Here is a 23018-nt window from a genome sequence, read left to right as displayed (position 1 = left end):
GTGGGGCTCGATCCCAGGACCCTGGGATCATGACCTGAGTCAAAGGCAGATGCTTAACTGACTGAGCCACCCAGGTGCCCCTACGAAATTATTCTTAATTTTTAATTTATTAAATTAAAATGATTTTAATTTACTTAGGTAGTGGATATGGAGGAGAATGTCTTCATTCTTAGGAGATATGTGCTGAAGTACATACAAACAAAGCAAATAGGGCAAACTGTTATCAGCTGCTGAATCTAGGTAAAGAATATTTAGTTGTTAATTGCTCTAAACTTTCAATTTTTCTGTATATTTTTAAATGTCTAATATAAGAAGTTGGATAAAAAGGAATGGAGAAGATCAGAAAAAGTAAGCATAGACTACTTTTGGGAGCAATTCTGCTGTAAAGGGAATGTATTAGTTTCCTAGAGCTGTTGTAACAAATTACCACAAACTGCATGGCTTAAAAAACAGAAATTTATTCTCTTTGGAGAATAAAGTTCTGGAGGCCAAAAATCCAAAATCAAGGTATTGGCAAAGGCTGTGCACAGTTCCTACAGAGGCTCTAGGGAAGAATCCATTATTTGCCCTTTCAACCTCTGGTGGCTCCTGACACTGCTTGACTTGTGGCCAAATCATTGCAGTCTGCCTCTGGGGTTAAATGGCCTCCTCCTCTTCTGGATATCTGATCTCCTTTGTCTCTCTCCTGTAAGGATGCTTGTGATAGCATTTAGGGCTCACCCAGATTATCCAGAATAAGCTCTTCCTCTCAAGATCTTTAATTTAATCACATCTTTTGCCATGTAAGGTAATATTCACTCTTCTGCCATATGATGTAATATGTAGAGGTTCCCGGGACTAGGAAGTGAGTATATCTTTGGGGGGCCACTTTTGTGCCTACCACAGGGAGCAAGAAAAATGGGGCAGTAGCTAGAGGGGAGTGTGGAGTCAAGAGAAATTTTGTGCTTTTTCAAAGATGAGAGCACTCACAGCATGTTTATAGTAACTGATGTAGAGTTTGCTGTGCACTGAGGTTTATTTGTTCATTGTGCTAGTCACTTTCACACAGGAAAATTCATGAAGGCAATAACAAGTTACCTTCAAGATGAAAATCAGGGTTACACTTAAGAATTCAATTAAAAACAATCAAAATGTAATGGAGAAGACTTTTTGTCAAACAGGGCAGATTGAACACATACATGTGTTTATCTCCAAACCCGATCAAGATGAAAATAAAAGGATAAATACAATATAAAACAATAAAGAATGAAGACCATCAATTAACAAGCCCCATCTGTGCACACAGAGTAAGATCAAACATTTTAGGAAAACCTCCAACACACACACACACACACACACACACACACACCAGCAAAGGGGGAGGAGAATTTGGAGGAAATAATATGAAAAGCAGAACACCTAAAAACAGAAAAATTCTTCCTTGGAGATCTAAGAGAACATGTACACAAAACAAAAAAGAGAAGTGCTATATATATATAAAAAAAAGAAGCAATCAATGAACAAGAGTTGAAATTTTAAAAAAAGAAACTCAATAGAAAGGATAACAAGATAAAATTAATGAAATTGTCCAGAGAGTAGAATAAAAAAAGGACAAAAGTAGAAAAAAGATAAGAGCTCTAACTCAGGCTCCAATGTCCTGTAGTAGAACCATAGAAAACAGAAGGAGAGGGACGCCTGGGTGGCTCAGTCAGTTAAGCGTCTGCCTTCGGCTCAGGTCATGATCCCAGGGTCCTGGGACCGAGTCCCGCATTGGGCTCCCTGCTCCACAGGGAGCCTGCTTCTCCCTCTGCCTCTCTCTCTGTCTCTCATGAATGGATAAATAAAATCTTAAGAAAATCTTAAATAAAATAAATAAAATCTTTAAAAAAAAGAAAGAAAACAGAAGGAGAGGGCAGGGTGAGCCATTAGAGTGGTAGAAAACAAGTAATTTATATAGGTCATATCCACAGAATAAAAAAAAAAATTTAAGAACAAAACTGCAATTATAAACAGCAACACTCAGAAGTTAGAAAAGAGTGGGGCAATGCCTTTACAATTTTTTTTAAAGATTTTATTTATTTGACAGAGAGAGCACAAGTAGGCAGAGAGAGAGGGAGAAGCAGGCTCCCTGCTGAGCAGGGAGCCCAAAGCGGGGCTCGATTCCAGGACCCTGGGATCATGACCTGAGCCAAAGGCTGACGCTTAACCGACTGAGCCACCCCGGCGCCCCTGCCTTTACAATTCTAAGGGAAAAATATTTCCAACCTCGAGCCTCGTAGCTCTTCATCCCCATTCCCTCCTCGCAGACTCAGATGCTCTCCCTTCCTCTCTCATATTTACCCCTTCAAAGTCAATAATGTTATGCTTAGCTCTAATTTATCCTCTTTGACTTGCAATAAATCCATCAAATATGAGAGAAGAATCAATATTTTCAGGCAGATAAGCTGTCACAAAGTTTACCTCCCATGGTCTCTTTCTCTGGAAGCTATTAGATGATGTGGTTGGCCAAAATGAGGCTGTAAAACAAGAAAGAGGGAGAAGATCTAAGATCCAGGCAGTAGGAGATCCAACACAGAGAAACAGAAAGAAGTGTTAAGAAGCCCAGGAGAGCAGCAATGGGGCAAGCCTAGAACACAGCCACTCTACATCAGACTCAGAGGATAAAGGACTCAAAGAAGGAAATTGCCAGGGAAAAAAATGAAATTGGTGAATTATCATTAGGTCTGACTACATGAACAAAAAATATGGCATGGGGTTTACAGATCTTTTGGAGGCTTTGGGGAAAATCAGCAAAGGGTATGTATAAAACAACTAAAAAACATGAGCCTATAATAAATTTGTGTCATGATATTTATGATATGATGAAGTTTCTACTCCTCAGAAATATTACAGGCTTTTTTTTAAAGATTTCATTTATTTATTTGACAGAGAGAGAGCACAAACGGGGAGAGGTACAGAGGGAGAGGAAGAAGCAGGCTCCCCACTGAGTAGAGAGCCCGATGTGGGGCTCCATCCCAGAAGCCTGGGATCATAACCCGAGCTGAAGGCAGACACTTAACTGACTGAGCCACCCAGGCGCCCCAATATTATAGACTTTAAAAAGTACATGGGGGAGGGGCACCTGGGTGGCTTGGTTGGTTGAGTGTCTGACTCTTGGTTTCAGCTCAAGTCATGATCTCAGGGTCGTGAGATCAAGCACTACAATGGGCTCCACACTGGATGTGAAGCCTGCTGAAGATTCTCTCCCTCTCTCTCTGCCCCTCTACTGCCACTCTCTCTCCCCTCCCAAAAAAAGGCATATGGAGGGAAAAGGGTGAAATATTTCTTTCATCCAAACCATCCATGGCTGTTTTTTTTTCTACCTCTTATATCCTTATCGAAGAGACAAACAGGATCTAAGAGCCTAAGTTTTGACGCTGATGTCTTGACAGTAGGCACTCAGGGAGTCTTCTCTCTTCCCTGGGATGAGAGTAGATGATGGATGGCATATGGAAGTCATAGGAGAAAGCCCCAAAGGAGACTGACATAAGGGGAAAAGTCCGCGTGATTAGATGAATAACCAAGTCAAAGATGGAAACGGTAATAACACAAACAGTTGAGGTATCTTCATATCAAGTCTGAGCAACTCAAATTTGATGTGTGGAGGTGAGGGAAACCCACGGAAATGGTGATCATGGTGAAGCGAGCCCAGCATTATTCCAGCTACATTTGGAGGCTAGGTAGAGGATAGATCCATGAGGATGGGCTTGGTCCAGATGTATAGGGCCCCGCGAGAGGCCTGTCCCATTCGATTGTAAAATTAGCTTACATGGGAGAGGGGCGTACAGAGAGAGTAAAGGAAATAACTTTAAAACCCCAAAACCCAACAAACATAATCATTATGATGGGATTTGACTTCTTACTTTTTTTCTTCACTTCTTTCTTTTCTCTTGCTTGTGTCATTTTTGAGCCCCTCATTCCTCTTCAGGATCCTCTCAGTTTTCTTTCCTCGCTCCAGCTTGCATCTTCCTTCACAACCTTCATTATCCACCCTTTATCCTGCTGTAATTCCCCATTTTTCTCACTATGCATTCTTCTCTATCTTATAAACCAACCACACATTAAACAAAATCCTCTAGCTCCTCCCAAATCCGTTTCTCGAACATTTCCCAACAAGCCCTTCAGTCACAGCTCTTCTCCAAGAAAAAAATCTCCACCTTTCCTCGACATAGCAAGACATTATCAGATCCTTTCTATCTCCTCAAAATGTTCCCATTTCCCTCCTTCTCATTCTTCTTCATGTCCTTTGGCCCTAGCCTCCACCTTCATCCTTACAAATTCTTCATCCCCATGCTCTCCTTACCTCTCTCATACTTACCTCTTCAGGGTCAGTAATGCTCTGCTTGGCTCTAATTTCTCCTCCTTGACTGGCAACACCCTCTATCTGACTCTCTTTCCTTCATTAGCTTCAGTCCTTCATCTGCCTCATTCACCATTACCTTCATCTATAACCTCTTTCTCTTCCATAGAAACAGATTCATCAGCAACATCATTCACTCCACCCAAGACATCCTCAACTCCCATTGCTTCCTCAGTCCCTTCCAGCTCTTCGTCACTTCCTTCCGCCTTTTCAAAACGATTTTCCATCTCAGCACCAGGAACTTTAATCCATTTTTCATCACCAGTAACTTCTACCATTCTCTCAGTTGTCTCTTCAGTTATGCTCTCCATTCCTGAACCCTCTAGCTTCTCTGCACTTGACTGCAGTTTATCTCCGGTGGATCTCAAATCCTCTCCACTACTTTCCGGCTTCTCTCCCCTGGATCCCTCTTTCTCTCCACTTGACCTCAGGTTCTCTTCACTCAGACTCAGCTTCTCACCACTTGATGTCAGCTTCTCTCCACTTGACCTCAGCTTTTCTCTACTTGACCTCAGTTTTTCTCCTCTTGATCTCAGCTTCTCTCCACTTGATCTCAGCTTCTCTCCACTCAGCTGCTCTCCACTCAACCTCAGCTGCTCTCCACTCGACCTCAGCTCCCCTCCACTCGACCTCAGCTGCTCTCCACTCGACCTCAGCTCCTCTCCACTCGACCTCAGCTCCTCCTCATTCTGCCCTAGTGTATGTGGTCTGGATCTCAAGTCCTCTCCTCCAGTCCCCACTCCAGTAAATTTCAACCTCTCTTTAAAGCCAGACCCCTTCCTAGACCCTGCTGTAGTCCGTGCACTCTCGGATTCAGCGCCTATTTTGCCTCTAATTTCTTGCTTTCCCCCCATCTCCTTTGGGCTGTTTTTCCCCAAACCTGCTGAAGCCCGTAATGCATTTGCTACACTGTGCAGTAGCTTCACATCCATCCTTTCCTGACTTTGGCCTGACTTCGCTTTCAAGACCATTTTTTCCACATCTTCTCGTCCCCAGTACTCAGAGTCAAGCTTTGGGTCGCACATCCTAGGCTTTTGTGTATTTCTACCCAGGAGATCCATTCTCTTCCCGATCACAATGAGCCCGTTCCAGGGCACCCACAATTTTTCTCGCAGCATCTGTGCCCCTCTGCTTCCCGGGTCCAGGTGCGACCACCCGTGGACCCGGGCCTGGCCTCGGGCGCCCTGGCCGCGGGCCTTACGGCGTCTCCTCACGGCTCTGTGCGCCTTACCCCGCAGATCCCTCATGCCCCAGAGCGAAAATTCTAACGGAACTCCTTTCTCCACAGACGCTGACCCTAACCCTTATCCCTGGTCCACCATCCCACCCCTCCTCCCCATTCCCCACCCCGCCCTACCCTCCCACCCTGCCACCCTGCCCACTGGCCCGCCGCCTCGCCCACCGCCTCGCCCACCGCCTGGAGGGCGCGCGACCTGGCTAGTGCGCACGCGCAGACCGCGCGAGGCGGTTGGAAGGCACCGCCCGGAGCTGCGGCAGGCGACAGACTGCCAGCCTGGGGGCGGGGGCTGACGTGGCTCGAGACCTCAGTAACCCCAGAACCCCCGACCCCAGCCCCCATACTGTCGCCCGTTCCCGGCCCTGGGTTACGCGCTTCCCCTTAAAAGCTGGGGCCAAGCAAAGGAACGACAGGCGTTGCAGCCAATGGTGTCGCTCACGGTGAACCCGGTACCCAATCAAAAGGCGCAGCTGCGAAGGAACGGGTGGGAACCACGCCTGATTCCAGGTGACTCCTAGCAGGGAGGGGAGAGTGTCTCCGTCAGCGGGTAGGGTCGCGTGCCTCGGGCGAGTTACCGGGCACGAAGCTGCGGGAGCGCGCGGGCACTGGCCCGCCGCGGAATACTTGTGTGCTGCAGCCAAGAAGAAGGGTGATGGAGGGGCGTCAAGAGACTGGGAAGGAGAGCAAGGTAAAGAAAGGATGCAAACCCCCTCCCAACCTTCACCTCGCTCCATGATACCCGGTGATGCCCAATCAGGGAGTGGGGCGTGTGTGCGTGTGTTCGCGCGCACGCGTGAGCTAGAGAGACCTGAGCAAGGGGGTAAAGGGGTGGGGCGCCTCTGTGGCACCTGCATGGGGCTTGGTGAGGATGCCAAAGGAGGCAGGATTCACCTTTGCCCTGACAGATGGAAAGGGACCGGTCACTGCCACTCCTCCCCTGCCCAGGACCAACTTACGATCCTGGCCTAATAGGGAAGAAGAGGAAGGAGGGATGTTAGGGATTGAGAAGAGGATGGAGTACCCTTCTCCTTTTCCAATGGGGGTTGGAATCCAGTTAAGCATTAATGGCTTCATTTGTGCACCTGTGTTCATATAATCATAAGATCATTAATTCTTCACTCTTTCCTCTTGATTTCATTCAACAAATAGTTATTGAGCATCACTGGGCTCACAGAGGTGCACACTTTTGAGCACTGGAGGCATGTGCATAGTGGGCTGTGGCTGAGGACAAGGATGGAGTAGCTGTGGTCCATCCTTGAAGTTCCATCTCTCTCAAGCAGTTACCAAACAGTACAGGTTAGAGCAGAGATACTAAGGTAGCAGGAGGGAGACAGGAGAGTGAGGGGCCCCTTGTACCAATGAGCCAGATTGTGTGTGTTGGGGGGGTTGCAGTTGGACAAAGGGGAAGGCTGCCCTGGGGATTTCAGAGAAGCCAAGTGAAGAGTTTGGAGAGTTGAGAGGGGCTGAGAGACACAAAGTATAGAGCAGAAAATATCTGTTTCAATGTTTATGTTCATATTCATGGCTAAATCAGTTAATATATGTAAAATGCTTAGGTCAGTACCTGGCATATAGGAAGCTCAAGTATGTGTTAGCTATTTTGTTGTTGTTGTTGTTACTGTTATCATATGGGATGTACACTGGGCTATAAAACTGATGGGTCCATTCCCAAACTTTGTAGGTGCCAGACTCTCTCAAAGTCCAGTATTAGAGCCTGTCCTCTAGAGTAAGCATCGCCATCTCCAAGATTCTCCTTTAAATAGAAAGAAATGAAAAGAATACTAAATGAAGATGTAAATAAAAATATAATAGAAGAGGAAATGAAATAATATAAAAATACTTGACTAATCTAACAAAAGGCAAGGGAAAAAGAATAAAGCAACAAAAAAAAAAACAGATGAGAAAAAGAAAAAAAATAAAAAGCAAGATGGTAGGTTTATAGCTTATGTCAGTAATTACAGTAATTATGAATAGACCAAACCCTCCAATTAAAAACATATTCAGGGGGCCTGGGTGGCTCAGTTGGTAGAACATGCAACTCTTGATCTCAGGGTTGAGACTTTGAGCCCCACCTTGAGTGTAAGGTTACTTAAAAAAAAATTGAGACTGGATTTTTTTTTTCAGATTGGATTTTTTTTAAGTAGGCTTCATGCCCAGTATGGAGCCCAGCATGGAGCCCAACGTGGCGCTTGAACTCACAACCCCAGATCAAGACCTGAGCTGAGACCAAGATTCTGACACCTAACCAACTGAGCCACCCAGGCGCCCCTCAGATTGGATTTTTAAAAGACAACTATATTCTGTCAAACGACACATACTGGGTGTCGTTTAATCATTTTATAATGATTAAAGAGTCAATTCAACAGGAAGAGAAAACAGTCCTAAATTTATATGCAATGAATAGCATCATTTCAAACTATGCATAGTAAAAGATTACAGAATTAAAAGGAGAAAAAGACAAACTCACAATTAGAGGTTTAACACACTCTCTCAACAAGCCCCCCCCCAAAAAAAATCAAGTAAGGATTTTGAAGATTTAAAATACCATGATTAGGGGTGCCTGGGTGGCTCTTTCGGTTAAGCGTCTGCCTTCAAATCAGGTCATGATCCCAGGGTCCTGGGATTGAGCCCCACAACGGGCTCCTTGCTCAGTGGGGAGCCTGCTTCTCCCTCTTCCTCTGCCTACCGCTCTGCTCTCTCTCTCTGTCAAATAAATAAATAAAATAAATAAAATACCATGATTAATCAACTTGATCTAATTGGTTTAATTAGAGCTCTGTACCCAACAACTGCAGGAAACACATTCTTTTCAAGTGCACTTGAAACATTTACCAAAATACATTATATGTTGGGCTATAATGCAAGTATCAACAAGTTTTGAAACATTGAAATCATAGAATGAGATCTCTGTCCCACTAGAATTAACAGGGAATCAAAACAAAAAGATAACTAGATTCCAAAATATTTGGAAAGTAAGCAACATGCTTCTAAGTAATTCATAGGTCAAATAAGAAATTACAATGAAAATTAGAAATTAAAGAAATGATTTTGAAAATATATGTCAAAACTGGAGATGCAGCTAAAGAAGTACCCAGGGGGAAACTTACACCTCCAAATGCATATTTCAGAAAAGAAGAAAGGTTGAAAAATTCAGTGATCCACATTTCTTTTTTGTTTTGTTTTTTAAAGATTTTATTTCTTTATTTGTCAAAGAGAGAGCACAAGCAGGGGGAGTGGCAGGTAGAGTGAGAAGCAGGCTCCCCGCTGAGCAAGGAGCCCAATGTGGGACTCCATCCCAGGACCCCAGGACCTGAGCTGAAGGCAGATGCTTAAACAACTGAGCCACCCAGGGGCCCCAGTGATCTACATTTCAATCTCAAGAAACTAGAAAAAGAAGAACAATTTAAACCCCAAGAAAGTAAAAGGAAGGAAATAATAAAGAGCAGAAATCAATTAATAGAAGGTAAATATACAAATATAGAAATTCAAGAATGCCCAAAATAGTTTTTTGAAAATACTAAAAAATTGATAAGCATCTAGCAAGACTGATAAAAGAGAGAAAGAGAGAGCAAGAGGGAGACTGAGAGCGAGGGAGAAAATATTAATTACCAATATCAAGAATGAGAAAGTGCACGTTGATAGAGATGTTTCAGTCATTAAAGAGATATTAAGAGAGGGGGCCTGGGTGGCTCAGTTGGTTAAATGACTGCCTTCGGCTCGGGTCATGATCCTGGAGTCCCGGGATCAACCCACATCAGGCTCCCTGCTTAGCAGGGGTCTGCTTCTCCCTCTAACCCTCCCCCCTCATGCTCTCTCTCTCAAATAAATAAATAAAATCTTTAAAAAAAAAAAAAAGATGGGAGCCTGGGTGGCTCAGTTGGTTAAGCGACTGCCTTTGGCTCAGGTCATGATCCTGGAGTCCCTGGATCGAGTCCAGCATTGGGCTCCCTGCTCGGCAGGGAGTCTGCTTCTCCCTCTGACCCTCCCCCCGTCTCATGTGTTTTCTCTCTCTCTCTCTCATCCTCTCTCTCAAATAAATAAATAAAATCTTTAAAAAAAAAAGATAATAAGAGGGGCTCCTGGGTGGCTCAGTCGGTTAGGTGTCTGCCTTTGGCTCAGGTCATGATCCTGGGTGCTGGGATTGAGCCCCACATTGGGCTCCCTGCTCAGTGGGGATTCTGCTTCTCCATAGCCTCTGCTCCTCCCCCCGCTCATGCTTTCACTCTCTCTCTCAAATAAATAAATAAAATATTAATAAATAAATAAAAATAAAAGAATTTAAGAACAAGCTTATGCCAACAAATGACAGAATTTAAACAAAATGGACAAACTACTTGAAAAATGCAACTTACCAAACCTGAAATAAGAAGTAGAAAATCTCAATAGTCCTATGTCTATTAAAGGAAGTAAATCTATAATTAAAAACTTTTCCAAAAATACCTCTCTAAGCAATATAATTTCACATGTGAATTCTTTGAAGCATTAAAGGAAAACTAATACCATTCTCATATAAATTATTCCAAAAACAGAAATAGAAGGCACAATTCCAACTTATTTTCGGAGGACAATATAACCTTGATACAAAAACCTGTCAAGAGGAGGTAGATGATGGTGATGGTTGCACAACAGTGTGAATATACTTAATATCAATAAACTGTACACTTTAAAATAGTTAAAATGGTAAATTTTATGATATGCATATTTTACCACAAAATATCCTGTCAAAAACATTAAGAGAAAGGAAAAAACACAAGTTAATCTCTCTTGTGAACGTAAATGGAAAAATCACAAATAAAATATTATCAAGTTGAATAAGCAATATATAAAAAGATAATACTTCAGGGCACCTGGGTAGGTCAGTTGGTTAAGCGTCCAACTCTTGATTTCAGCTTAGGTCATGATCTCAGGGTGGTGGCATTGAGCCCTGAATTGGGCTCCACACTCAGCGCAGAGTCTGCTTGCCCCTCTCTCTCTGCCCCCCACTGCCCGATCACTTGCTTGCATGCTCATTGTCTCTCTCTCAAGTAAATAAATAAATAAAACCTTTAAAAAAATAAAAACTAAAAAACAAAAAGATAATACTTCATGATGAAGGCCTTATTCCAGGAATGCAGGGTGGTTCAGTATTTGAAAATCTATCAGTGAAATTTGGGACATTACAGAATAACAGGAAAACCCATTTGATATCTCAATAAATGGAGGGAACGTTGATAAAAATCAACACTCTTACCAAACTAGGCATAGAAGGGAGTCTCATTAATCTGATTCAGAATTAATCATCTTTAGGATTACATTTTGAATGCATTCCCTCTGAGATCAGGGACAAGGATTTCCTTTTTCACCATGTCACCACTTCTGCATTGTGCTAGAGGTTCTAGCAAGTGCAATAAGGCAAGAAAAAGTAAAAGGTATAAAGGTTGGAAAAGAAAAACTAGAACTGTTATTATTTTATATTATAGGATTGTATATGGAAGAAATCCAAAATAATCTACAAACTATTAAAAGTAGTAAGTAAAGGGCGCCTGGGTGGCTCAGTTGGTTAAGCAACTGTCTTTGGCTCAGGTCATGATCCTGGAGTCCTTGGATCGAGTCCTGCATTGGGCTCCCTGCTCGGCAGGGAGTCTGCTTCTCCCTCTGACCCTACCCCCTCTCATGTGCTCTCTCTCTCTCATTCTCTCTCTCTCAAATAAATAAATAAAATCTTAAAAAAAAAGTAGTAAGTAAATATAGCACAGTTCTTGGACACAAAGTAAATATATAAAAATCAATTGTGTGTTTCTACATACTAGCAACAAATAACTAGGGAATGAAATTTTTAAAAATATTTCAGATAGCAACAACAATAAAAAATCACAAAATACTTAGGAATAAATCTAACAAAGATGTGCAAAAACTTTACAGAGAACACTACAAAACATTACTGAGAAACATTAAAGAAGATCTAAATAATTGGAAAGATATTTCATGTTGATGGATTGGAAGATTCAAAATTGTAAAAATGTCTATCCTTCCCAAATTGATCTATAGATCCAATTTAATCTCAATCAAAATCCCAGCAAGTGTTTTGGGTGTAAAATAACAAGCTGAGTCTACAATTTATACAGAAATGCAAAGATCTAAATAGCCAAAATGATTTTGAAAAAGAACAAAGTTGTTGGGTGCCTGGGTGGCTCAGTTGGTTAAGCGACTGCCTTCGGCTCAGGTCATGATCCTGGAGTCCTGGGATCGAGTCCCACATCGGGCTCCCTGCTCAGCAGGGAGTCTGCTTCTCCCTCTGACCCTCTTCCCTCTCGTGCTCTCTATCTCTCATTCTCTCTCTCAAATAAATAAATAAAATCTTTAAAAAAAAAAAGAACAAAGTTGTTAATTCTATCTGATTTCAAGTTTGTCAATTATAGTAATCAAGACAGTGTGATATATCAAAAATACAGACATATGGATCAGTGGAAGAGGAAAGATAGTACAGAATTGCTAACACTTACGAAGTCAATTTATTTTCTATCAAGATGTGCACCAAAGCAAATCAATACTCAAAAGATAGTCTTTTTTAAACAAATAGTGCTAAAATAACTGGCTATTATATGGCAAAAATGAGTCATAACCTATACCTTACACTGTTTACAAAATGAAGTGAAGGTGGATCATAGACCTAAATATAAAAGCTTAAACTATTAATTTCTAGAAGAAAAAAAAATAGAATATCTTCATGACCTGGAGGTAGGCAAAATTTTCTTCAGGAGTACACAAAAATCCTTAATCACAAAAGACAAGACTGACATATTGGAGCTTGTAAAATTATAGGTCATTAAAAGAGTGAAAAGGCAACCCAAAGAGTAGGAGATATTGGCAACAGAGATAACTGACAAAGGACTTGTATCCAGGGTATATAAAGAGTCCCTACAAATCAGTAAGAAAAAGACGATCTGAATTTTAAAAGAGGAGGGGAGGGGAAGGGAGGAGGAAAAGACTTGAATAGGCACTTTACAAAAGATCTCCAAGTGGGCAATAGATACATAAAATGGTGTTCAACATCATTCCTCCCCAGGGAATACAAGTTAAAGCTACAATGCTCAATTACCATGCCTCCACCAGTATGGCTAACATAAAAAGGACTAAGAACTCTCAGTACTGGCAAGGACGTGGTGCAACTGGAATTTTCATACAATGCTGGCAGGAGTATAAATTTTTACAATCACCTTGAAAAACTGGCAGTGTCTACAAAAGCATTTAAACACATGCCTACCCTATAAAAGACATACGCAAGAATGTTCACAGCAGCTTTATCCATAATAGGCCAATCTTGAAATAATCTAAATGACTACCAACAGTAGAATAGATACATAAGCTATGATGCATTCATATGGAATACTACATAGCAATGAAAGAGAATTCCTGCTGCACTCAACAACATAGATGGGTCTCACTAAAGACCACGGACACAAGAGCATATAGACTGTGTAATTGCACTCCCATGAAGTTTTAAGTCCAGGTAAAAATAATCTGTGGTGACAGAAGTCAGAATAGTTGTCCATAGTTGTGCCAAATGTGTGCCAGAGCCTGTGAGAGAGAGTGAGGGGAAGTGAGCCGTGGGCAGGTGCCAGTTTATATATTGGTGAGAACGCTTGAAGGTACAGTGGCTTCTTCCCTTCACTTGGCACAGTGGTATAGACAGAGTAGGTGTTCAATAACCGTGTTGAAAAGCTCAATGCAAGGATGAGCTCGTAGTTTGGTGCCTCACGGATCTTTTCACTTAGAGAAACGCATGTGCTTTGCCCACAAGCCAATGCCTCTTGGCACTAAATGAGGTGAATAGAATGGTTTCAAGAACCCCTCAAAAGGGGTGAGAGCTTCTTATCTAGCTCACTCTGGGCCCTGGTGAAAAGGTGCCTGAAGTAACCAGCTGGGGAAGAGGTGAGCTGGTAGCTGAGAAAGTACTTGGGGTTTGGAATTTGAGAAACTGGGTTCAAATCTGGCCCCGCCACTTTGCAGCTGTGGGATTTTGGACAACTTATCTCACCTCTCTGGTGGTCTCAGTTTCCATATCTATAAAGTGGGAAGTCGGCCTGCTTCTGAGGATGGAAATGTGGGAAAGTGTTGTAGTAATTGTAAAGCCCTGAGCAGTGACTTATCAGGATCCCTCTAGGGGTAGCTGGTGACCCCAGGGCATTGAAGAAGCAATGCTGCTGAGGTGGGCTTTGCAGGAGGACCTGAAGTCTGCGGTGAGGATGCGGTCAGGGGCTGTGGTCAGTCATGTCAGAGACCTCCCCTCCTTGACAGCCCTCCTCCGTATCAGCGGACCTGCAGGGAGACAGCTCCTTACAGGTGGAGATCTCTGATGCAGTGAGCGAGCGGGACAAGGTGAAATTCACCGTTCAAACCAAGGTGAGGCTGCCAGGGGAACGAGAGGGCAGTTCAGGAGGCTGCCTTGGGAGGCTTCAGGAGCTTGAGGAGCCTGCTTCCCCCAGCCTTGCTTGCCTGGGGGGTGGGGGGCAGATGCCAACATCAACTTTGAGCCCTGTTCCTCAACCTGACTCCTGCCCCCTGCCTCTCCGAGAAAGCAAGCATCGATTGTTTGCTGAGTCCTAGCCATGCCCTGTCCATCATCCTTACAGAAATCATGGACACCTGAGTCACCAAGGCCCACCTTGGGCCTCACCTGGGATGTGGGACTGGGGAAGCCCCAAAGTGGGTGCCCAGGATGCTTGGCGGGTGCAGGGTTTGGGAGGGGAGGAGAGATACCTCAGACAGGCTTCCCGGCTTCCAGAGCTGCCTCCCTCACTTCGCCCAGACGGAGTTCTCAGTCGTGCGACAGCATGAGGAGTTCATCTGGCTCCATGACGCCTACGTGGAAAATGAGGAGTACGCCGGCCTCATCGTGAGGAAGGGCTGGATGGGCTGGGGCTGTGAGGGGCAGGCCAGGGTGCTTGGGTGGGGATGGAAGGCTGGGCAACACTTCTGGGTGTGGGTGATGGCCTTCTCAGCAACAAGAGGCCTGCCAGCTCTGTCCCTCCTTTGAGCAGATCCCCCCAGCCCCTCCAAGGCCAGACTTTGAGGCTTCAAGGGAAAAGCTGCAGAAGTTGGGTGAGGGGGACAGCTCCATCACGCGGGAAGAGTTTGCCAAAATGAAGCAGGAGCTGGAAGCGTGAGTGCTACTTCCTTTCCTTGTCTATGATGAAGCTCCAAGCCCACCCCCCACCTGCGAGTCCCAGGATTTCATCACCTATGGTTAGAGACCCTGACCTCTGACCTCAGGGCTTCTGAGGGGAAGGGGGCAGGATAATCAGAGCCAAGGATGGCCCATGAGCTGCCTGCCATTTCCTGCAGGGAGTACCTGGCTATCTTTAAGAAGACAGTTGCAATGCATGAGGTCTTTCTGCAGCGCCTGGCAGCCCACCCTACCTTGCGTCGAGACCACAACTTCTTTGTCTTTTTGGAATATGGCCAGGATGTGAGCTGGGCCAGAGTACACCCTTGGGTCACCCTTGGGGGTAGGGGGCAGGGCACTAGGTGGGCTCAAGCCTCTGTCTCATCAGCTCCATGAGTGACATGAGCCTGGGGTGGGAGGTGCGAATGCCCACCCCAACACCATACTCTCTCCGTGTGCTTCAGCTGAGTGTCCGAGGAAAGAACAGGAAGGAGCTTCTTGGGGGTTTTCTGAGGAATATTGTGAAGTCTGCAGATGAAGCCCTTATCACCAGCATGTCAGGGCTAAAGGTGACCCTTGGGACCCCTCTGTGGATTCAACCCAGGGCCTCAAGTCCACAGCAAACATTGAGGCCCAGGGTGGCCGTGGGAGGGAAACCACTGGTGGGGCATGGCCTAGAGGGAAATTGTGCCATTCCTGCGTGTCCATGGCCACCATGTCCCTGCTGACTCAGTGTAAGTGGCTCCTGTCTGGCTCCCTTAGGAGGTGGATGACTTCTTTGAGCATGAGAGGACCTTCCTGCTGGAGTACCACACCCGCATCCGGGACGCCTGCCTGCGGGCAGACCGTGTCATGCACTCCCACAAGTGTACGCAGGGCCCAAGGGGCCCTGGGTTCCCTGCCCCTTCTCCCTGGCATTCCTTCTCAGCATTCCTACTCCCTGTGGGGAGGGAAAAGAGCAAGAAATGCCCTGTGTCTCTCCATGACACAAACACCAGGGGTGGGGCTTGATGTGCAGACCAAGGGGTTCTGATGGAGGGCTGTTCCCCAGCAGGCCTGGCAGATGATTATATCCCTATCTCTGCTGCACTGAATAGTCTGGGAACACAAGAAGTCAACCAGCTAAAGATGTGAGGACTCCCTCTCACCCCTCCTGCCCTTCCGCCCTCCCCCCCCCCCCGCCTCTCTCTATGCCTGTAATACTGTGTCTGCCCATGAGGAGTCACTATGGAAATGTACCATCAGCTGTAGGTGGGAGGTGAAGTTCCTGCTGGGATTTGGTAAAGAGCAGAGGGAGATTTCCCCACTACAGGGCATTAGGGACAGCAGCGCTAAGGGCAGGGAGGCTTTAAGCAACACCCTCTCAAGACCCCTGCCCTAACTCTCCCCCACTGCCTCCTAGGAGTTTCCTCAAATTGGCAGAACTCTTTGAACGACTAAGGGTGAGTCCTGCCTTCTGTACTGGAAGGGCACCCAATCAATGATCCTTTGCAGGGACGAAATATCTCCTCCTGAAAGAGGGGAAAGTTCCAGGATCATTTTGGAACGTTTGGTGATAACTTGGGCCCAGTTGATACCCTGGACTCACCTTCAGTTAAGCCGTAGTTAAATGAAATGGAGGGTGGACAGGGATCCAGCCTCAAGTGTGTGTGTGAAGTGATGGGGGCAGGGGTGGGAACCAGGCCTGGCAAGCCATTTACAAGGATGTGCCACGTGCCTCTGGCAGGCTGCACACACTGCCAACACCCTGCCCCAGACACATACTTCCTGAACTCTTCTCCGAGAGTCACTGCAGTGTGCCAATCTTTCTAAAATGTCTGCTGGACCACCTCTCTTCTCAAGGGCCTTCAGTGACCCTGCCCCTCCCAGAACTACCCAAAACACAAAGCCCGAAGTCCTTAGCTTACATTTTAGGTCTTTTGGAATCCAGCCACTGCCATCCAAACGCTCCCACTGACCTCACGGCTCCCTGAACACATACGAGGCTTGCACACCTGCAGAGCCTTTGGCTGTTGTCAGATTCCTAGTCAACCCCCAAGATCTAGGTCAGATGCCACTCTTCTGTCAAGTTTTCCTTGGCCTGCTCCCCTGAACATCAGGGTTTGACCTAGAGTGTTTATCAAGTGACTCTGTTGGATATTGAGATGAGCAGCAGCACACCAGCCCTTGGCAGCTCCTCTCCAAGTTCCCTCCCCAGCCTCCAAATTTCCTGATTCAGAAGCTGGAGGGCCGAGTGGCATCTGATGAGGACCTCAAGCTGTCAGACATGCTGAGATACTACATGCGAGACTCACAGGCAGCCAAGGTGAGCTATGGCCCCCAGAACAAACTTCAGGGCTGGAGGACAGCAGGACTGGAGCAACAGGGGAGGGCAGGCAGATGAGGCAATGGGCAACAGTGATCCCGTGCCCCTGCTGGCCCCAGGACCTGCTGTACCGGCGGCTTCGAGCACTGGCTGACTATGAGAACGCCAACAAAGCACTGGACAAGGCACGCACTAGGAACCGGGAGGTGCGGACTGCTGAGAGCCACCAACAACAGTGCTGCCAACGCTTTGAGCGCCTCTCAGACTCAGCCAAGCAGGGTAAGCCCCATGGCCCCAGAGCCCCTGCCGCTGGGCTGCCTACCCTGCCAGGGTCCCCATTTCTCCTCCCTCCCCACCAGAGCTCATGGATTTCAAGTCCCGCCGTGTCTCCTCCTTCCGCAAGAACCTCATAGAGTTGGCAGAGCTGGAGCTCAAACATGCCAAGGTGAGCCCTCCACCCTCACTGTGCACTCTTGCTGCCTCCCTGCCATCCACTCCCAGACCTCTAGGTTCTTACCAAGTACTGGCAAACGTGTGTTGGGGGAAGGTGGTCTGGCATCCCTGAGCAGTCCCCATTGACTTTCAGGGTCATGTCCAATCTTGGACCAGGACTCTTCCCTTCTCATCATTAAGCCCTCAATAAATGGCAGCACTATTGCTAAGGACAGGGATGCAAGAGGGAGGAGGGCAGGAGTTAATAGGTGTGGAAAGAACAGCACATTTTATCAGGCAGCAGGCTGGCAGTGGGCCAGGGACATCAAGACCTCTCTCCTCTGCAGGCCAGCACCCTGCTTCTCCGGAACACCCTTGTCGCCCTCAAGGGGGAGCCTTAGTGCAGCCAGAGCCTACTTCAGAGCCTTTACTGGCAAAAGTCCCCCAGATTCCCTACCCCAAGATACCACCTCCCCAACCACAGCAGCTATTAGCCATGCCCCATGATCTCCCAGGGCAAGCCCAAGCCCCACTCCCACCCAAAAGTGCCAGGTCCTGCAAGAGGAAGCTAGGGCAACATGTGTACCATACTTGGGCCACAGGTAAGAACCCCAACCTAGGGGAGGCCAGGAGCCTGGACCTCCCACCTCTCCTGGAATCTGAGAGGCTGCCCCCAGCAACCCTCTGCGCCTCCCCACCCCCCCAAAGTTCGTTTGTCCCCAGCCTGTTCACAAATAAAAAGCCTGCGCAAGGAGGCCTGCTTGTCCTTACTTCCCACAGCTCCAGGACCCACCAGGTACACCTTTACCCAGGGCATTATGGACACCGGACCCTTGTGCACCACCCGCCGCAGTGTCAAAAATAACTACTCTTCCTGCTTTCCACTTAGAGATACTGGCAAGCTCCAAAGAACTAAGGAACCAAGTTTAACAGGCTTCCCCCCGCCAACAGTTCAGGTTGGGGTGTGTATGTGATAAACCCTACATTCACACCCTTAGGGTGAGATTTCTAGGATACCTTTACCTCCCAGGCAGGCAAAAACCCAATGTAGATTGGAGAGAGCCTGCAGCAATACTGACAAAAGGCTTGGGGCTCTAGCCAACACCCTCTTGGTTAAACACAGGGAGGTGGGACCCAAGACACTCCGGTCTGAAGTCCTGGGCTCCAGCTGGCTTGGCCCCACCCTGGACTCCAGTCACATCTGCAGAAGGCCAAAGGCTCATTGGCTTCTGACTCACAGCAGCCACTGGACCCGGCCCTCATAGATGAGTCAGACATCCATGAAAGAAGGCAGACAAAAACCAGAAAGAACCTTGAAGACAGAACAGCTCAAGAAGCGCTTTGTAACTTGCAATCTCACAGCCCACACTAGGCAGGCCTGAGCATAGGGTTGGAGAATAGGCCTCACTGCCCAGCTGCCCACCTGGGTAAGAGGCTACAGGAGAAAAGAGTTCAGGCACAAAGCCCCTTTTGCCCAAAGGGCTCTTGCAGCTGGCAGGACACACACCCCAGTTCACCTAACTCCCCAGCGGTCAGTTTGGGCCCAACTGTGGTACCACTTATGAGTGACAGCTGTCAGAAAGAGGCTCAGCCAGTCGCTAGGGCCAAATTAAGGGGGTGGATGGAAGCTGGGTATAGAGAAAAGATGCTGTTCATTATCTCAGCATACCTTCCCCTGCAAGGTCCCTTGGGCCCCAACCCTGAAACAAACATCCCATTAGTGAGCCTTTTTATTGTTGTGTGTGTGGTTTTTTTTTCTTTTTTAATTGAAGGTCCCTTATTGGTCCTGCTTCCATGGGTGGCCAAGACCAGGGGAAAAGGGGAGGGGAACCAGGCGGCGCAAGGAGGGATCATCTCCACAACATTCCATTTATACACAGAACTAAACAGACAAGCACAGAGTCACTATTGCGGTTAGAAGTTGGCAGCATGGGAAAAGGGAGGAACAGGTGGGGAATTGGGGTGTCGTTAAAAAAAATACAGGCCCCCCCAAACTGGGGTGCCTGGGGGGAACTTGGTCTGCTTCAACCCAAGAGAAATCAGAAGATCAAAAGCAGTTTGGGAAGGCCAGAACCGTCAGGGGTGGAGGGAGGAGGAAGGTCCAGGGGGTGAGGGGGGGCTGTTTGGCAACTGGGGTGAAGGGATTGCCCTCCCCCTGCTGGGATCCCCCCAGCCCCTCCGGTCTGGCAGGAAGGGGGCAGCCTGCAACCCCCATGGGCAGGTCTGGGGCTGCCAGATGCTCCAGGCAGGGGGCTGGAGGGGGCTCACAAAGGCTTGCCCTCCAGAGAGATGACAGCACTGCCCCCCAGTTTCTCTGCCAGGGTGCAGCGGTCCTTGACCTCCTCGTAGCAGTTTGCTTGTAATTCATGCTTGATCCCTGTGAGGAAGAAGGGGAGCATCTGTGAGCAGGATGCACTGGGGGAGGGGAAGTTGGGGCTGGGAAGGAGCCAATCAAAACAGATGGAAAGGACAAGGTTACCTTCCACCAGGCAGGGAAGAGGAGGGGGGAGGTATCTCATATACCAAGCCTTTCACCCCACCCTACAGCCAAAGCCTGAGCGAAGAAGTGCGTGGCACCAATGCTGGCCCTTACCCGTCAGCTTTTTCTTGATGGCATCCTTGGAGCTGGCATAAATCATTTTGCTCTTAAGAGGTGCAGACTCAGGTGCCCTGGAGGGAAGACAATCAGAGAATATGCAACAAAGTTCCCTCTCCGAGTCTGCAAGTGCCCTCAAGTGAGAGAACACTTCGAGAAATCCTTGAGCTGGTTCCCGCACTCAAGCTTTGACCAAGTTCCCCACTGACAAGTGTTTTGTTACAACACCCTCCCCCCCAAAACTCACAGAGGTTCCCATGCTGAGAAAGGAGGGAGAGGCAGAGCTAGGGCAAGTGGTAGGAAGAAGCGCCCGCAGGGGAGCTCACCAGAAGATAAACACCAGATCCTCCTTCTTGCTCTCCTTGGTCTCATAGGTTGCATCATAGAGGGCATAGCGGCAGTCCTTGTCTGGCAGCATCTTGACAAAGGTGGCGTAGGGGTCGTCTACAGTCTGGCCCACATCACCTACCAGGATCTCCTTGCCCTCCTCCAGGATGATGTTCTTCTTGTCCTCGCTCAGGCAGAAGAGTACCGCCTTCTTGCGCTTCTTCACCTCCTCTGGTGTCGAGGACTTGCGCACCTTCATGTCATTGAACACTTTGATGACACCGTCAGAGACCGCCACGCCGGAGGCCTAGGGACGAGCCACATATACTTCATAAAAGAAGACTTTGGGACTCCCCCTGAAGTCCCTCCTTTGTAATCTTAAGAGATCCATCTTGGATGCCAACAAGTCCTCAACCAAGAGATCATCACTTCCCCTTCCCAAGCCAAGTGTCACTATTTTCCCACCCAAGCCACTGTCCAAGGACCAAATGAGAAAACCCCAGAAGGGCAGCCTTAGAAGAACCTCTAATCATCTAATTCAACATCATTCTTCCTCACCCAACATCTTACAGCCTAGAAACTGAGGACCTGTAAGAAGCAGAACCTTGGCTTTGATGTAAGCCCAGAATTAAAAGAATCCACAGGCTACTGACTCGTTTCTTTTCTTTTTTTTTTTTTAAGATTTTATTTATTGAGAGAGAGAAAATGAGAGAGAGCACATGACAGGGATTAGGGTCAGAGGGAGAAGCAAACTCCCTGCCGAGTAGGGAGCCCGATGCAGGATTCGATCCAGGGACTCCAGGATCACGACCTGAGCTGAAAGCAGTTGCTTAACCAACTGAGCCACCCAGGCACCCTACTGACTCGTTTCTTACTCACAGTACTGCATCTCAGCTTTTGGATAAGAGTGCTGACTCAAAACTTCACAAGAAAGAGAGACTCAAAGCACCCAGGTTATAACCACCTCTTCTGGAAGGAGAACAGGACCCCACAATGGTAGACAAGACACCAACGAGTTTAACAGTTCTCGTTAAGTCCATCAGAACTACTCAGTGCAGTTGTTCACAAACCGCCCTCTTCTTTGCTGGGGTCTTCTTCAAGGCAAGAATCACGATCCCTAATTAAAGCCCTAACCCATTAACTCCCCGTCCTCCGCAGAAAATGTAGGACTCAAAGATCGCTGACATAAGTTAGCAGGTCAGAACCAAATACCCACGGTCCTCGAGAGCTCTTTAAACGTCTGTTTTGGGTCGAGTTGGGGGGACACCCTAGCCAGGAGGGGGGCTACAGACCACAGTGAAATCTGCCGCGCCCCCCGCTCCCGGAACTGCAGAGGAAGCCGGCCACGTGACTCAGCCGCTTCCGGAGTAGGCGGGGGGAAAAGCGCTCGCCCGGGCCCTGCCCCTGCCCCGTCCGGGAGAAAGCAGTACCCGGAGGCAGTAGCACCCCAGAGCCTCAACCCCGAGGAATCACCTTTACCGACAGGCGCATCAGCCCCCTCCGCTGCCGGCCGGAGCCTGGACGATTTACACAACCTTCAGTTCTCGTAGCCCTGGGGCCGAACACAGGGGGCGGGGTGGTTTCCGGGCGATGCCTGCCTGGGTCACTTCCCTAAACTCGGCTCCACCCTCAGGCCCCATCCGGGAAAGCCGAAGGCCCCGCTTGTCCAGGGCTTCGGCCCAGCGGCGGGGGCCTGAGCGTGTGCGCACGCGCCGGCCGACTGTGCCGTTCCAGCCTTTGCCGGATGCACACAGCAGAGAACCCAGATCGCTTTGTGGGTTCCCTCGCAGGGCCGTAAGCTCCGCGGTGCAAACCCGCAGTTCCGGGTGGCGCGGTGCAAGCCCTTAATCCCCAGCGCTAGCACTCGGACCCCTCCGCCCCCGCATCTCCGTTGGCCCTCCGCCCCCGCCCCTCCTGGGCGCAGACATCCCTGCCACCTGCTCTCTACAGACCCGCCAGCCGAGGGAGGGTGACGCGGAGACAGGAACAGCCCTTGGGTGGGGCGCGCGCGCCGAGACCGCTCGCGCGCTTTTCCCTCGCCGCCCTCGGGCCGTGTTCGGATGCCGCGTGCTCCCGTAAAACGCGCGCCCCCGTGAACCGACTTGCCTCAGCGCGCGCCACCGGCTGCTCCGCGAGGGGCGGGCGCGCGCGCGCCAAGGACCCCTCCCCCATAGCCGGTGTCCGCGCGGGCGCAGCAGCGCAGTGGGGGAGGGGAAGGGAGCCCAGGGGGCGCGCGAGCTACGGCCGAGCCAGCCCTCTCCAGCGCCCGCGGGCGCGCACGCGCGTCCCAACGCCGCCCGCCTCTCAGCCCGAGACCCTCATCCCGCCCGGGGCGCTGGGGGAGGGGGTGCCGACGTCGCTCCACCGTTCCCTCCCCTGCGCTCAGACGACCGACTCGCAGCCCCCTCCCGTCAGTCGCCAAGGCCTGCTGCTCACCATGTTTCCGGAAGCGAAAGAGAGATAGCAAGGAGAGTCAGGAGAGATGAGAGCCGCTGCAGCTGCTGCCGGGATCCGACTGAACGCGGCCTCTCCCGGCCCCTTCCGTTTAGTATGAGCCGCACAATGAGGGGCGGGGCGGGCTTCCGGCGCTCCCCCCAT

General features: G+C 48.3%; 3 protein-coding genes and 1 long non-coding RNA gene across 4 annotated transcripts; 1 reads left to right on the top strand and 3 right to left on the bottom strand.

The window, feature by feature from the left end:
* Nucleotides 1–3887: 3887 nt before the first annotated feature.
* Nucleotides 3888–5625, bottom strand: LOC148162588 (uncharacterized). Its single transcript, XM_088018037.1, has one exon. The coding sequence runs from the start codon at nucleotides 5623–5625 to the stop codon at nucleotides 4444–4446; it is 1182 nt and encodes a 393-aa protein (XP_087874163.1). The 3' UTR covers nucleotides 3888–4443.
* Nucleotides 5626–6207: 582 nt separating this feature from the next.
* Nucleotides 6208–18173, top strand: SNX32 (sorting nexin 32). Its single transcript, XM_088018038.1, has 13 exons — nucleotides 6208–6303; nucleotides 13893–13997; nucleotides 14380–14490; nucleotides 14636–14757; nucleotides 14940–15063; nucleotides 15225–15329; nucleotides 15523–15628; nucleotides 15815–15890; nucleotides 16163–16202; nucleotides 16979–17065; nucleotides 17185–17344; nucleotides 17425–17510; nucleotides 17845–18173. The coding sequence occupies exons 1-13, from the start codon at nucleotides 6268–6270 to the stop codon at nucleotides 17896–17898; spliced, it is 1212 nt and encodes a 403-aa protein (XP_087874164.1). The 5' UTR covers nucleotides 6208–6267; the 3' UTR covers nucleotides 17899–18173.
* Nucleotides 7045–18178, bottom strand: LOC148162587 (uncharacterized). The gene is made up of 4 exons (XR_015766688.1): nucleotides 17583–18178; nucleotides 14355–14456; nucleotides 8161–8318; nucleotides 7045–7368 (listed from the first exon to the last, which is right to left on the bottom strand). It is a non-coding gene; the product is annotated as an uncharacterized LOC148162587 (long non-coding RNA).
* Nucleotides 18179–19352: 1174 nt separating this feature from the next.
* Nucleotides 19353–22968, bottom strand: CFL1 (cofilin 1). Its single transcript, XM_028118039.2, has 4 exons — nucleotides 22857–22968; nucleotides 20420–20727; nucleotides 20091–20167; nucleotides 19353–19874 (listed from the first exon to the last, which is right to left on the bottom strand). The coding sequence occupies exons 1-4, from the start codon at nucleotides 22857–22859 to the stop codon at nucleotides 19762–19764; spliced, it is 501 nt and encodes a 166-aa protein (XP_027973840.2). The 5' UTR covers nucleotides 22860–22968; the 3' UTR covers nucleotides 19353–19761.
* Between the last annotated feature and the right edge of the window lie 50 nt (nucleotides 22969–23018).

The sequence above is a fragment of the Eumetopias jubatus genome, unplaced genomic scaffold (genome assembly GCF_037043125.1).
Source record: "Eumetopias jubatus isolate StellerSeaLion01/CBP00866 unplaced genomic scaffold, mEumJub1_p1.0 scaffold_13, whole genome shotgun sequence".
NCBI lineage: Eukaryota > Metazoa > Chordata > Mammalia > Carnivora > Otariidae > Eumetopias > Eumetopias jubatus.
This window is presented reverse-complemented; position numbering and strand designations above follow the sequence as displayed.

Bases quoted from the DNA above. Each gene is read 5' to 3' on its own strand.
- SNX32 (XM_088018038.1), top strand. From the start codon at position 6,268: ATGGAGGGGCGTCAAGAGACTGGGAAGGAGAGCAAG. The intron at 14,491-14,635 runs GTGAGGAAGGGC...TCCTTTGAGCAG, and splicing joins AGGAGTACGCCGGCCTCATC to ATCCCCCCAGCCCCTCCAAG. The intron at 14,758-14,939 runs GTGAGTGCTACT...CATTTCCTGCAG, and splicing joins ATGAAGCAGGAGCTGGAAGC to GGAGTACCTGGCTATCTTTA.
- CFL1 (XM_028118039.2), bottom strand. The intron at 20,168-20,419 runs GTGAGCTCCCCT...TCTTCCCTCCAG, and splicing joins GATCTGGTGTTTATCTTCTG to GGCACCTGAGTCTGCACCTC. The intron at 19,875-20,090 runs GTAAGGGCCAGC...TCTTCCTCACAG, and splicing joins CATCAAGAAAAAGCTGACGG to GGATCAAGCATGAATTACAA.
- LOC148162588 (XM_088018037.1), bottom strand. From the start codon at position 5,625: ATGAGGGATCTGCGGGGTAAGGCGCACAGAGCCGTGAGGAGACGCCGT.